Source organism: Anopheles maculipalpis, chromosome X (assembly GCF_943734695.1).
Source record: "Anopheles maculipalpis chromosome X, idAnoMacuDA_375_x, whole genome shotgun sequence".
NCBI classification, from domain to species: Eukaryota; Metazoa; Arthropoda; class Insecta; order Diptera; family Culicidae; genus Anopheles; species Anopheles maculipalpis.
This window is the reverse complement of record NC_064870.1, coordinates 2,798,139-2,811,714: the sequence shown is the minus strand read 5'-3', so window position 1 is coordinate 2,811,714 and position 13,576 is coordinate 2,798,139. Positions and strand designations below refer to the sequence as shown.

General features: G+C 44.1%; 6 protein-coding genes across 6 annotated transcripts in view; 3 read left to right on the top strand and 3 right to left on the bottom strand.

The window, feature by feature from the left end:
- LOC126556132 (fasciclin-1) overlaps positions 1-13,576 on the top strand; it is a 353,811-nt gene that overhangs the window by 216,295 nt on the left and 123,940 nt on the right. The gene's annotated exons all lie outside the window — the stretch shown is intronic.
- The window catches only part of LOC126558010 (26S proteasome regulatory subunit 6A-B), a 309,006-nt gene that overhangs the window by 251,068 nt on the left and 44,362 nt on the right, over positions 1-13,576 (bottom strand). The window lies entirely within an intron of this gene.
- On the top strand, positions 1,240-1,890 carry LOC126557410 (uncharacterized). Its single transcript, XM_050213219.1, has 2 exons — positions 1,240-1,300; positions 1,372-1,890. Exons 1-2 carry the CDS (start codon positions 1,241-1,243, stop codon positions 1,888-1,890), a joined length of 579 nt encoding a protein of 192 aa, XP_050069176.1. The 5' UTR covers position 1,240.
- LOC126557329 (uncharacterized) lies at positions 2,069-2,371 on the bottom strand. Its single transcript, XM_050213094.1, has one exon. It carries the CDS (start codon positions 2,369-2,371, stop codon positions 2,069-2,071), a length of 303 nt encoding a protein of 100 aa, XP_050069051.1.
- Positions 3,815-5,540, top strand: LOC126561357 (probable nuclear transport factor 2). The gene is made up of 4 exons (XM_050217464.1): positions 3,815-3,925; positions 4,260-4,331; positions 4,421-4,519; positions 5,427-5,540. Exons 1-4 carry the CDS (start codon positions 3,818-3,820, stop codon positions 5,538-5,540), a joined length of 393 nt encoding a protein of 130 aa, XP_050073421.1. The 5' UTR covers positions 3,815-3,817.
- Positions 7,959-13,576, bottom strand: part of LOC126562339 (uncharacterized) — a 171,362-nt gene continuing 165,744 nt past the window's right edge. The window contains exons 2-6 of the mRNA XM_050218814.1: positions 9,434-9,608; positions 9,111-9,334; positions 8,581-9,033; positions 8,202-8,424; positions 7,959-8,111 (exon numbers count right to left, since the gene is read on the bottom strand). Coding sequence (XP_050074771.1) covers positions 7,959-8,111; positions 8,202-8,424; positions 8,581-9,033; positions 9,111-9,334; positions 9,434-9,592 — 1,212 coding nt within the window. The 5' untranslated portion in view covers positions 9,593-9,608. The remainder of the gene's footprint in view (positions 8,112-8,201; positions 8,425-8,580; positions 9,034-9,110; positions 9,335-9,433; positions 9,609-13,576) is intronic.

The window sequence follows — 13,576 nt, the reverse complement described above, 5'->3', positions numbered from 1 at the left end:
GTTTCAAACGGGCAATAGCATTTGTGTTCGAGTTTTGGTTATCCTCCATGGTGTTGGAAAAAGAACTTGCGACGTACTGGTCAGCGGACTCTGGTCGAAAAGAATGCTGAGAACGATCTTAAACGGGTACAGCACCGCTCGCGTTTTAATAGCAGCTCCAACGTATTAAATGGTCAACTAGATCGGGATGGACGTCTTCCGTGACTATACGGCTTGTACGGTCGCTTTTGTTTAAGTCACGGTCCACGGTTCGAGATGTCAACAAGTTTCAGATTGGAGGGGGGGGGGGGTTGTTCAAAAGTTGCCTCAAAAAGATTTCGGCAGGGAGAAGAAATCTTTCCAATTTTTTTAGACTTGACTCCCTGCCATTCCATAAGCGTTTTCACTGGGGTGTTTAACTTCAAATAACACAAGTACATGAGCCAAAATCTTTTTAATGTAAGGTTTTCTACTTTTTGAATTTGGAGATCTCGAATGTATTTTGCCGTGTATTTTACATGGTAATTCAGTACTAGTTTTGTGTAAGGTTACATATAATTTCCGCTCGTAGAATCTGAGCTTGTGTACCTATACCAAAATTAAATCTTAAAAAAGACGGCCACATGCTGCAACAAAATTAATACCATGTACCAGCAAAACGGATGTTGTGGTAATTTCGAACAAAACCATTGATATAAAAAATTTCACGATCTCACTGAATATATTTCAGGTGGAATATGTCAGAAGCGTTTCAACCTAGGTTAACTGAATAAACTTTCGGCAGGTTAATGCAAGCGTTGTGCAAAACATTTGAAAACCCTTATTAATATCAATAATTTTGGTCTAATTTCGTATTATTTTGGTTGTTGAACTATCGTTTCGATATACTTGGCTTAGGGTTTTAAATAAATTTTAAATTAAGAAATATTCGTAAAAGTACAAACATAGATTTTGCTCCTATTTTCGGCAGAATGTTCCTATTTTTCTGATATTAGTTACGCTAGTTGGGTCCAAAACGAATAGGCCTTTGTCGAACGAATTCAAAAATGACAGCACTACGCACGACAAACACAACGTTGTGTGTGAATGTGTGCACGACAAAACAGAACTGTCAACTGTTCCGTATACGATCGTTTGACAGAACTGACGCATCTAGAGTAATTGCCCCTGTTGGAGGGAAAATCCGATTGTTTTGCTTTGTTGGAGTTGTGTGTGCGCTGCAGCTATTTCGTGCGATATAAACATTCTCACCTTCTCAAATATGAGTGCCGCTTCCACCTCGAACATCGTCATCTCGGAAGATACACCAACGGAACAGGAGGTAAGTTACGCTGCATTCTCGCTCTACACTCGGACGACGCCTGCCTAACGCCATCTTCATTTTTGTGGCAGGAAATTCGTAAAGCCTCCCGAATGACGCTGAAAGAAGTGCAGAACGTCGTCAGCACGTTAAAGGAAAACGTTTACCCCGGCAAACAGCTGCTGGCACACGCGCCCGGCTTGAAAGAGCTGCCCGCGATGGCGTCTACCGGCAAACCACCGCTCCCGACCGAACCGAAACGCTGCAAAATGGTGGAAACGGCCGTTCAAACGACGCTCGACGAGGAACAGAATCTAACAGGCCCAGCACCCAAGGACTCGTACTGGGCAAAGTTGGCTGAAAAGCGACGCCGCGCGCTTAGGGACACGCTCGACGAGAATGCTCGCCTGCACATGGAGCTGAGCGAAAAGGAAGAAGAGCTAGCCAACCTACGGAATGTGGTCGAATCGCTCAACAGTTTGGTCGAAACAATGGTAGAAATGTTGAACGAAACCGAAACACAAACGGCGACATCAACGGACGAAACGGCCAAGGTGGACGATAGCGGAATCGCGCATTCCCTGCTAGATGACGGAACAGGGAACCATTAGGGGGAGTTAAGATTTTTGTCGACCTACTCGTAGTTTAAGCGTTTGTTACCACATTCAGTATATTTGGCTGATTGTGATGCATTTCCTCATAACACTTTTTTGATACATTTTTTGTAATTATATTAAACATTGAATAAACAATCGATATTTGCTCGAATGCGAAAACTCCACCTGCCCGTTAGGAAGCATCCAGGAAGCGCTTGGAACGATGACAATCGTGATAGTACCGTATGACATCCTTACTATCCCGGTAGCGGTACATAGGCCCATTGCAGTAGAGGCAGCGGCAGCACGGTTCGTGCTTACGGTTCATGTAATGCTGTATGATGTCGTTTGGCAGCGATTCACAGAACTGTGCACGGCACGATAGACAGTACGCCACTTCCGGCTCCTGCTTCGTGATGAAGCGATTGTTAACGGCATCGTGCTCGGTGGTCGGTTCGTGGTTGAGCTGCTGTTCAGTGGACGTGTTGCTGCTCATGCTGCTCGCTTTGTTCCCTTAATTTCCTTGAACATCCTTCTGGACCGTCTGTTTTCGGTTCGCTTTATTTCACTCGTCTTCAATGAGTCATGTCTCGCTGATATAAGATATATTTTCCGTTCCTTTGAACGAATGGGAAACGGAGTAAAACAGCAACTACCGTTATGCTCGGGACGCTTTTTTTACATTTTTTCCATTCACTGCACGGAGCGCTTTGTTTACATTGCTGCAGATTGAGGTTATGTGTGTTCAGTGACAGCAGTACAAATTAACCCTGTCCCAGGCATTCCGAAAAAACTACAGATTTCAGGTAGCGGGTAGCCAGCAACTTGAGATGCTTTTTTATATGTAATACAACATCAATACAATATTGTGATCGAAGTTGAGTTAACTTTTCTTCTTTCTATGAAATGAAGCATGGTGCCTTAAGTCGATGTAATTTCCAAGCTATGGAACATCAAAATTGAATAATAAAGTTTTTTGAACCAAAATCACCCTAAAAATAATTATTCAGATGCTTTAACAAAATTTGATTTAAAATGATCCCAAAAGTTGACGAAACTGTAAATCACGGATATAATCTGATTTTGTCAGGATTTTACTACGAGTAGATAATAAGTTAAAGGTATTTTTATTTTTATTTTATTGATCGCAAAATTATTGAAACTGGTTAATTTACAGATAAAAAAAGTTGTAAGTTGCTAATATAAAACAAATTTAAATTCAATCGGATTCTTAGAACGGGAGAAAAAAGCAATTAAAATCGGTTTTTTTCTACCCGTGTAGCTGGTTGCCTGGAATAGGGTTAACAATATAAAGCGATTGTTTATGTTTTTTGTTGTGACGGTTTCAGTTTTCTCAGCCCCGTTGAAAATAATCGTACATACAAAACGGAGGATATTCTTTCAAAAAATATGTAAAATTTTATTACTAACGATGATGCAAGTAGTACCAACTATAGCGGAACAGGGTGTAATTGCAATTATCATCCCAGGCCGTTTTTTTTAAAGCAAACCTTGTGAAAACATTCTTCCAGCAGCCGTCCGCAAAATTTTGACCTTCCAGCGAAAAACAATATAACCAGCGGAATTTTTCGGTCCCCAGTAGGTGGTGTGTTGTGCTGGCTAAAAATAAATCTTTCCCAACCCAGAAGCTGTCACGCATGACATTTCTCTATAGGCCTTTCGTTACTGTTGTTGTTGTTGCAAAGTGTATATGTGTGCTAAGAAAACACATCTGGCCCGTCTGCTACATTTTTCTCGTCCGGTCGCAGCAGCAGCAGCAGCATCAGAACCGCACATCTCCGTGTTCGGCAGTTTCGGGAGTTTGATGGTCAATAATACAGGCCACCGTGGCTGACTGAAGGTATACTAGTGATTACCAATTCCTAATCGTTGCATCGCTCTCTGGCCAGTCCCGCCCTCCCTCAACTTCCTTCGCCTTACCATGGCATTAAACCCGCAGTACGAAGAGATTGGCAAAGGATTCGTCACCCAGTACTATGCCTTGTTCGATGACTCAACGCAACGGCCGACCTTGGTAAATCTGTACAATGTAAGTGCATTTGTTTGGTTTGGCCACCCGGATCAGTGTTCCCGGTGTCCCTTTTTGTTTTTTTGGTCGTTTGATTTTAGCCACCACCTCCCCCCCTCCCCCTCCCCTCACCCCGGCAAATGAGATCTAACTATCTCGCTGCCTGCTGTGTAAAGGGGAAGATCATCGGCTAGCGCAAAAAAAAAAAACGGTCAAACCGAACCTAACCTCACAACGAAGTGGCTCAAAACGCAACTATTTGCCGCACCGGATAACGGTTTACATCGATCATCGGCGTATCAATCCGAACCCGAAAGCTGATTGTTCTGCTATCAATCCTTCTTCTATCCAACAGGCGGAACTATCCTTCATGACGTTCGAAGGACAACAGATTCAGGGTGCGGCAAAGATTCTCGAAAAACTGCAGGTAAAGAGAACGGCGATCATCCCTTGTTTTTGGGTCGGTGTGTGTGCGTGTGTGGGACCGGATTGTAATTCTCTTTCTGTTAATTTTAGAGCCTCACGTTTCAAAATATTAACCGTGTGCTGACGGCGGTCGACTCGCAACCGATGTTTGACGGTGGTGTACTGATAAACGTCCTCGGAAGATTGCAAGTAAGTTTTTTTTTCTTCTATTGCGTCGTGTCGCCACAAATAGGATGCCTTTAATCGGCAGGGAGGAGGAGTAGAATTGCGCTGATAATAAGACAACTTTAGTAAAAGTAGCTTTGAAGTTGGAATGGTCCGATTGGTAGAGGCGGCATCGGTGCCGAACTGCACATGGCAGGGCCCCCGGGGTTCAAATTCTATTCGGACCGTTCCTCGCATAGTGAGGAATTGACTATCCTACTACCTGGTATCCAAAAGTCTGGTTAGCTATGAGATGGCTGGCGTGACCTAGTAGGTCGTTGAGCCAAGAAGGAAGAAGAAGATGCTTTCAACTGGCCCATGTTATTAGGCCGCACTAGAATCGATTGTAAAGCCTAGAAGTTGAATTTGGTTTCAAATCCCACTCGTATCGATCAAAGAGATAGTGTTTGTCTTTGGAGGGATTTTGGATGTTGCATCTTTGCCTTCCTTACTCCTTACTCGGCTCCACGGTTAAATACTGGCTAATACAGGAAAAGAAGGTTAATGAGCAATTAAATCGAACAACCTACTAGGTCATGCCGGTAATTTCATGGTTTACTAGATGTATTGATACCACGTACAAATAAATCGACATGAAATCCTAATCAACTGCCAACTGCCGGGAACTCTTACCTGCATAATAATATTACTACCAAATGGCTACACATTTTCAAACTAAACCGATAGCCTAACAGATTTTGTCTGAGAAGTTGTCTGAAATTTTGTTCTGGTTGACCGGGACAGGGTTTAAGCAGAAGTTTACAAATCATAAACCATAGTATTTTCTCTTGCGTTATTAGTTTTGTTTTTAACATTTTCAAATATTTTCGTTTTATCTGTCAACAAGAAAAACCCCCTGTATCGTATTTCTTTTTTGCCTCTCACCTTCCAGTGTGACGATGATCCACCACACGCGTACTCCCAAACCTTCGTGTTGAAACCGATCGGAGCGTCATTCTACTGTGCACATGATATTTTCCGCCTTAATATTCATAACACCGCATAAAAGGACAGAACGGCAACGAAAAACAACAACTTTAACGAACAAAGTTTCTGCGAACAGAAATATGGGATTAACTAACTTAAAAACTCTTGACCACAGCACAGGATGCGCACGCGCACACGGATAAAAACCATCTCTCCTGTTAGAAAGCTATGTAATTGTTCTGCCCGGTTGTTGTATGTTGGGCGACGGATGGAATCATCTCTCTTATTATCTGCCCATGGTTTGGTTTACACAATAAACTATGCTTTACTAACAGCCTAACACAAAACAAAACAATATCAACAACAACAAAAAAAAACAACACCCAATGGTCCCCATGTAAAGAAACTGATGATGTTATAAATTACAGAAACTGAAAAGCGAAATGAAAACGTTTTTTAAATTTTATTTTAACGCCAAACAAAAACTTGCCTAAACTAGGGAGGGTGGGGGGTGGCTTTTTTTGTTGGTGGCTCTAATGTATGTGTTCTCCTTGCTCGGCGACGAACGTCACACGGATGCTTGAATCATAACCACCATAACAGGCGAGTTTTTCGGTGTGAAAATAGAACTCCTGTTGCAGTATGTATTTTAAAAAACAGAGACTAATTTTGAAGGATTTTTTGTACAGCAGGTTTGGGAGCAGCTTATGGGTCGGAAACAGTCGAGCAACTGTAATTGAAAATTTGTTCGTACATGGAATTTTATCCCTAAGGACAAGGAAAAAAACCGTTTAATAGCCAACAAAAGTGTTGCAGGACACTTCTTATGTAGCAGAAGTTGACGAGGAAATTAAGGCTCTGGTCTGGTGGTTCCGTCATGATTGAATTCCAGTGAGGTGGCACGAATTGTCTTGAACAAAACGTGTGCTATTCGAAGTCGTCACTCACAATGATCAGAGGCTCCGAAACTAACCTCAGCAACGAGCAAAGGAATTTGTTGGGACTGCTCTGGATTGCAGAACCGTATTAAAAAAAAATCTCACAAATTTACACTTAACATTATTCACTCAATCACTACGAATTGATTTTGTTTTGCTATTCTCGAATGCCTAAAAAAGGAAACACTAAATTATATTTTTAATTTTCTAAACACATTTAAAAACGATATATCACATTCAGTTCATGGAATATTTCACGATCTGCGTTTGTGTCCTGCGAAAGGATCAATCTTGCTAGGTGTAATGCCACCGCTTTTTTGTTGTCGCACGGGTTTTCTGTCTCGTCCAGTTGCTTAATGTAGCTCAACCTAGGAACATAAAAAAAACAACGTAGAAGTAGTAGAAGTATCGAAATCAGCTTTTGAAAAGTGGCCATGAAAGTAGGCCTATATTATTGACAGTCACTGTTTAATCGGGTCATCGGCAAATGCTTGCTACAATGCGAAAGATTCTCTGATGCTTTAAATAGATTGTTTCTTATTTTCTTTGAAACGTACATTTAGACACACTCGTTACTCGTTTGTAACTGTTACGGAAACGAAGAATACAATGCTGTTTTTTCTCCTCCGGTTTTTTTTTTATAACTGTTACATACCACGAGTTCATAATTGTTGTACTTGTATACTGGCGAAGTATTTTAATACCGAATGCAGCTCTATCTGCGAGTAAGACAACAAATAAACACGGCATCTAAAGCGGTCTAAAGCTAGCTGAACGTATTATGTTTTGAGCTTACTAAACTGGTTGTTTAAAAAAAAAGATCACATTTTAATCTCAAGAAGAAAAAAAATGCGCGTGTGTGAGTGTGTGTTGTGTTGCGTGTGGATAAAATTCTTAAACCACAAATCGTTTTGATGCCGCAATTTTGCACCGTGCCAATACAAACAAACCGGGAGCATGAAAATCACCAAAAACCAGCTGTAATTATTACACCCTCATGGAAATGGTGTGTTTGTATATAGTATAGTGGTTTGAATAGTAGTAATAGTGGGTAGCTGTGTGTATGCTTTTGTTGCACTTCCTTCATGCGTTCCCCGTTTTGTGTGCATGCTTGATTAAGCGGCCTCAACGACAGTTTTTTGTTCTGCTATTTCTCGTATTATGTGCAATTTATATGAGCATTAGTATGAGAGCTTTGCTGCTTAGTGTACGATGATTACTACAACCGTTGTTTTTTTTTGCTTCCTCGCTCGCTCAAAATCATCGTGGGCGCTTTTTATTTTATTTTCGCAAATTTCTACGATGCGCGCGCGCGTGGCCTATGGGAAGATTTTCACGAATTTCTCCCTTAAATCGAATCCTTACTGACTATTAATTCTATTTTTTTTTTTGCTGCATTCGTTTTATACTTGCGCAACGTTCATCTATAAACGCATACACCCACACAAACACGCACACGGCGACTACATGATACAGAGATTTTGGAGCACGGGCGCCGTCATGGCGGCGCAAAAATAAAATTTAAACGCAAAATACCCCGCGCATATAGATATCACGGTTTACTTTCGATTTTTAAACGAACGCTGCGTGAAGCCCTTTAGCGAGCGCATGGCCATGGCTCGGTTAAAGTGCCGGGTCGCTTTCTGCTCCAGCTCGTGACTGTTCTGGTTGCTTTCGTTCGACGAAAGAATCACATATAGCACGCACATCACCTACGGAATAAATGCGATATAATCGTTTAAACAAAAGTGAAGAGCAGCAGTTTTTTTTGAAGTTCTGCACGACAATTAGCGGCCCCTTACCAAAAATACGATGATGATAATGGTAAATATGTGCAACGAGGAGGCGGATATATTTTCCACATCCGCGATCGCCTTCTTGATCGGTTCGTACTGGGGGTAGAGTTCCAGCGCCTGCCGCAAATGGTTAACCGATTCTTGGAAGTGGCCGTACGCTTTAAAAATTTCACCCAGCGTAAAATACTGCCGCCAGGCGCTACGATCCCTTGGTTGCACTTCCAGCGAGCTGCAACAAGAAGAGACACGCGTTATAAAATTCGTAACTAGAGATGGGACAAAAAATAGCAAAAACGACGGAACTGGTTCCGGGCGATTCCACAAAACATCGGCAGGTAGCTTCCGGAACCGGAACCGAAATCGGGACACTATAATGTGACCGTACCGTCTGGTGAGGTGTATCGCATCATCCAAATACTGCAGATTGAACAGCACCCGGGCAAGGTTTAGCAGAACTTCCGCGTTCGTCGGTGCCATTGCCAACGCACCTCGGAAACACTCGATCGAATGTCGCGCGTCCCCTTTTATTCGCCAAAAGTTGCCAATTTGATTGTAGAGCTGGACCGAGCGTGGCTTTTCACTCTTCGCCTTACGTAGCCGCCGTTCCAGTGCATCGATGTCGAAGTTTTTGAGCGATTTCGGACCTTTTTTCTTGAGAAACAGATATGCAACTTCCGGTTCCGGTGCGATCGGATGACTGTAACGTTGCGCCACACCGATCAGATCATCGTAGTAGGTGAAGTTGACCGGTTTGCCACAGTCCAGCACGTCCGACGGTTCGGTACTAGTGCCGGTGCCTGCCACTTTGCTATTGGCGCCCGGCGAACTATCGGCAGAGCTGTAAAGAGGGCGTAAAAAATTTTATATAGTTTCCTAACGAGCATGCCAAAGCGAGAAACGAGCATTTCATCGTACGTCTTCACTAGATTGACGATAATCTTGTCCCGGGCGTGCCGCCTCCAGGTATTATCGCGATAGTTAGCCGCAGTGGTTGTGATTATGTGAAACGTTGATTCCTCATCCTCCTCAGGATGGTATGGTTCCGCCAGCAGTTCTTCCGAGTTGTTCGTGTCCGGATCATATTCACCAGCTGCTTCCCCGGTTGTGGTCGTCCCTTCTGTAGCCTTACCACCGGAACTCTGTACAAAACACGAAAAAAAACGCACGTATATGATGTGACGATTAGTGTCCTCTTTCATCTCCAGTAAGTGTCCCCTGTTCCCCTCTCCCCCCTTTACCTGTAGTTTGCAGTTTGCTCCACCCGGTCCGACACTCACTATTTTACCCTCCTCCGTATTCAGCTTCCACAGTGTGGAGGTGCGCGAATTGGTGGACAATACCTGGGTACAGAGGATGTACACCAGCCCATAGCACACGGCCGCCCTTCTGTCGTGCATGGTTGTTGCGGCGGTGCTTCCGTACTTTCTCGCGTAACGATTCGCTCACTAATGCAGCCACTTGCGTGTATGTGTGTGTGTGTGTTTTGCTTCAAAAGTGTCCCTTCATTTTATCGAGCGTTCGATTTTTAGATTACGAGGACGAGCGAGGCACCCCGCACAAAACAACTCATGACACTCACAACACACCTTCGTTCAACCTAAACCGAAACGATCGACTAAAAAAAAATTGGGTGCAGCTGCACGCAGTGTTTACTTTTATATGCACTTTGCTAAGCAAAAACACTTTTTGTACACCTTTTTCGCGTCGGAAAATGCACGATACTCGTTGATTTTTAGATAGCGAGAGTGTGTGAGAGAGAGAGCGCGAAAGAGATTCACGGTGAATGTTTGATAAAAATAACTTCACTGCACACAATATAAAGCCGTGAAAATTTAACAAGAATATTATGTGCTGCTTCTTCCTCTTCTTGTCCGCGAGCTGACAGTTCTCGTGCAGGAAAGCTTTGACAGTTCGAAGCAAGTTGCTCGAGCGGTTGTGCATGGTGCACGATAGAAGTAAAATAAAATTTAAAAAACACGAATGTAGCGTTATTTTGTGCAAGATTCTATTCAGTTTCAATGATAGCAAGCTCAAACACCAATCATAACACAAATATTACAGCAATCAAACAATCCGGTCTGCCTAGAAAGGTGCATTTTGGTGCAGTTTGCTCTAGCTTGCAGTAGTGAAACGGGTCGTATAACCGCAGCCGACCGACAAGCCAAGGTAGCATAAAAATTCCATTTCATAACAATACCAAACATGCTAAACATTGCCTTCGTCACTGCTTTTTATGTTGCGCACGGAAGAAGGCAGCCCAGTAGTGTCGCGCGTACCGTTTTGTTTTAGTTATCTGTGTTCGTTCGTTTTTGGTTGTGTATTGTGCATCCGTGATCGACGCTAAGCAACGAAAACTACGTCAGGTAAGGGGACTACTCGCTGCTACTTCAATAAATGTTTCATCTACTAATTTTCCTGGGGACACGATTGTTCCCGTACGGTTAATGCTAATCTACCCCAATCTCCTCCGGTTCTGGAGCGTTAATAAATATATGTGTGTGTCAGGGTTCGTCCTAGTGATGGGCGCTACAGAGATCTGCCATGGCTCCAACCCAACGGATCCGGAGCTGGCTTCGATTTCTTAGCGGTTTCAACGGTTTTCCGCATCCACCGCTTCTTAGCCGGTTCCGTACCCAAAGCCCCGAACCCACCCGATCCGAACCCGTGATCCTGCCATCAACCAACCTCTCCGCTTGGCAAAAAAAAAAAAAATACAGCACATTACAATAAACGGATCATAGTAGCCTAAACGAGAATGGTGGCCCTTCACGTCACTACAAACAAAGTATAGAAAGGTTCCACTGATTTCTGGACCTGGTCGGAACCGGTTCCGGCAGCGGAGCCATTTTTCCCATCACTAGTTGCGTGCTATGAAGCGGGTCAATTAATGCTGACTGGTGTTGCTTCCAGTATCTTCGATCGCTTTCCATGATCCCCTCTGCGAAACGGATTTACGATTCCCGATTGTGGCCATTTCATTACATTGGCAATCTCAACATTGACCATGGGCAATTGCTTAAATAAAATAAAAAATGAAGTCTACGCTTATTGCATGCTCTTTTCCATTGTTGCTACTGTTTATGATCGCCTACCGATCGATGGAGGCTCCCTGTATTTCACAACGATGCAATACGATCTTCACACAACGGTTTATTGCCATCCGTTTCACGATGGCTCGCGCATTGGTGGCGGTTGGAAAACTTTAAACAAAACCTTGAAAGATATTAATTTTTCTTAATTGCATTATTGCTACATTGCAGTGTTACTTCACATGTACAAGTCCACAAGATGATAACATAAAAACAAGGTTTATTTTGTCTGCAATTGCAACCTTTTCATCACCACCAGCAGTACCACCAATCGAAAACGTTGGCCTACATTGATCGGTGCGAAGCCTTATTACGGCGAAGGCGATGCCGCGAACGAGGCAAAAACGGCGCCGCAAGTTAAATTGTAGGCCTCCCTAGTGAAAACAGGGAAAACGAACCGGGGAAACCGGAACAGAGGCGATGAAAGTAACAGCGCTCATTATTTTATTGTGTTTTTTTTTTTTTGTTTAAATCGCCCATTTTTCGTACATTCATGGCCACCAACGTCAGAAGTTTTGGGGCGAGATTAGGGTAGGACCTGAGAGGCGCCTAGGCTATTTGGGTTAGGAATTTCGCAACTTGATGTATGGTACGGTTTGGTTTTTTGTTGTTGTCTGTTCTGCTATCCATGATGTTGCAAAATGCAAACAGATTATTCCTTTGTCTGTTACAGTACAACGAGAACGAGCCTCTTCACCTCACAGCCGAGCGCAGTCAATATCGCTGAGTAAATGTAGTATGCAATTCTATTGATAGCCTGGCCTAGATTACGGTTGTGTCGCGCATTCATGCAGCGAAAGTTGTTGGAGAATTATGGAAACTCCTGTCCAAACGGAAGCGCAGTCCATTCTTATCGGTCTCACAATTTGTGCAATCTCTTAACATAATCGCGCAAGGGCACTAGCAGAACTACTTCCCCGGCCCAGCTAAACACTACGTTGATGTGTTTGAAATCATTCCAATACGATGCACTCGTTGCATTTGAATCCACAGCCATTTTTGAACCTACCCCAACAAGTCCATTTCGGACGATCCACGTTCGGTACGCAAAATCTGCCATTCTGCGTTTAGACAGGAATAGGTACTGATCGATGTATTGCACCACAGCGATTAAAATGGTTACATCAACTACGAACTGTAACTGTTGTCCCCACAAGTGGCCCACAAGAACTGAACTGCCAGCTCACTGCCCCCATGACCAGATTGCGAGACGACTCGCGGTTATCAGGATCGAGTAGACAACTTTGGAGAAGTCTTGGCGAATTTTCTTTTACCATCGTTCACAAACACACAACCAGCCAAGCTACCTGCGGCAGCGGCGTGACGCTTTGGAACTTGCATCATCCTGCGCTGCCTTAACCTCGTCCAGTCGTCTAGCGTACATCTAGCCTAGCTTTCGGGTGATTGGGTTATGAAAGTGAAAGCATTAGAAGCACCACCATGTGTTGCTCCCCGCCGTGTGTTGAAGAGAGTACAGCACGATCTACACCAATCCGCCCATAGGATACGCTACTCTGCCTTTGCTACGCTCAGCAGCGTGTGTCTGTGTAAGCTGGCCCACTGCATCTCTTCACATCCCAGAATTATCGACAGGTGGCAGCCACCTGGTTGTAGCCTTTCTGGGCCGGCCTTAGTGCATGCCGATGTGCAAACGATTGCATTCCCCAACCCTTGCCTGTTGGTGACCTCGGACGGTCGGTGGGGGGGGGGGGGGGGGAGCGCTCGCTGTGGTCGGTGGTGCAATTCGCATCACGCGGATCTTGCCACACGTCGTGCGCTCGAGCGTCGTGGTGTCTTATCGGTCTAGGCACACGTTCACGCTGGGGCGGATATGGAGAAACTGATGCGTGGTCACCGGTCGAAGGAAGCGACGCTCGTTCGATCATGACCAGTTCACGATCCGAGCCGAGGGGTTTATCGGAAAGCCGTTGACTTGATTTGCCTACGTTTCGCGACAATCCGTCCCCTCTCCAGCCGTGTTTGCGCAGTGTCATTTCCCGTATCGGAGAAATTGGCCAGTCATGGTAGTGCACGTGTCATTCGCAAGCCGTACGAGCGTTTGTTGGGGTGTTTTGCACAGGTACGAATGATTCCGCACGAACGGAATGCTGCCAAGCTGCTGTCTGTTGTTGTTTCACAAGGCGCGAACTTTTATTTAAAAATCGATACAGATGCTGCAAAAACTAGACATCTTTAAGAAATGCACCTTCAGTGGAGCAACTGAGCGGCTTCGCGGACAGAAATGTGTGACCCGTTGGAAGGTAATTAAGGCCGACGGGCACACTTTGCGTA

Excerpts from the sequence above, each read along its gene's own strand:
- LOC126557410 (XM_050213219.1), top strand. The coding sequence starts at position 1,241 with ATGAGTGCCGCTTCCACCTCGAACATCGTCATCTCGGAAGATACACCA. Across the intron at positions 1,301-1,371 it reads ATACACCAACGGAACAGGAG|GAAATTCGTAAAGCCTCCCG; the intron begins GTAAGTTACGCT and ends TTTTTGTGGCAG.
- LOC126557329 (XM_050213094.1), bottom strand. The coding sequence starts at position 2,371 with ATGAGCAGCAACACGTCCACTGAACAGCAGCTCAACCACGAACCGACC.
- LOC126561357 (XM_050217464.1), top strand. The coding sequence starts at position 3,818 with ATGGCATTAAACCCGCAGTACGAAGAGATTGGCAAAGGATTCGTCACC. Across the intron at positions 3,926-4,259 it reads CCTTGGTAAATCTGTACAAT|GCGGAACTATCCTTCATGAC; the intron begins GTAAGTGCATTT and ends TCTATCCAACAG. Across the intron at positions 4,332-4,420 it reads AGATTCTCGAAAAACTGCAG|AGCCTCACGTTTCAAAATAT; the intron begins GTAAAGAGAACG and ends TGTTAATTTTAG.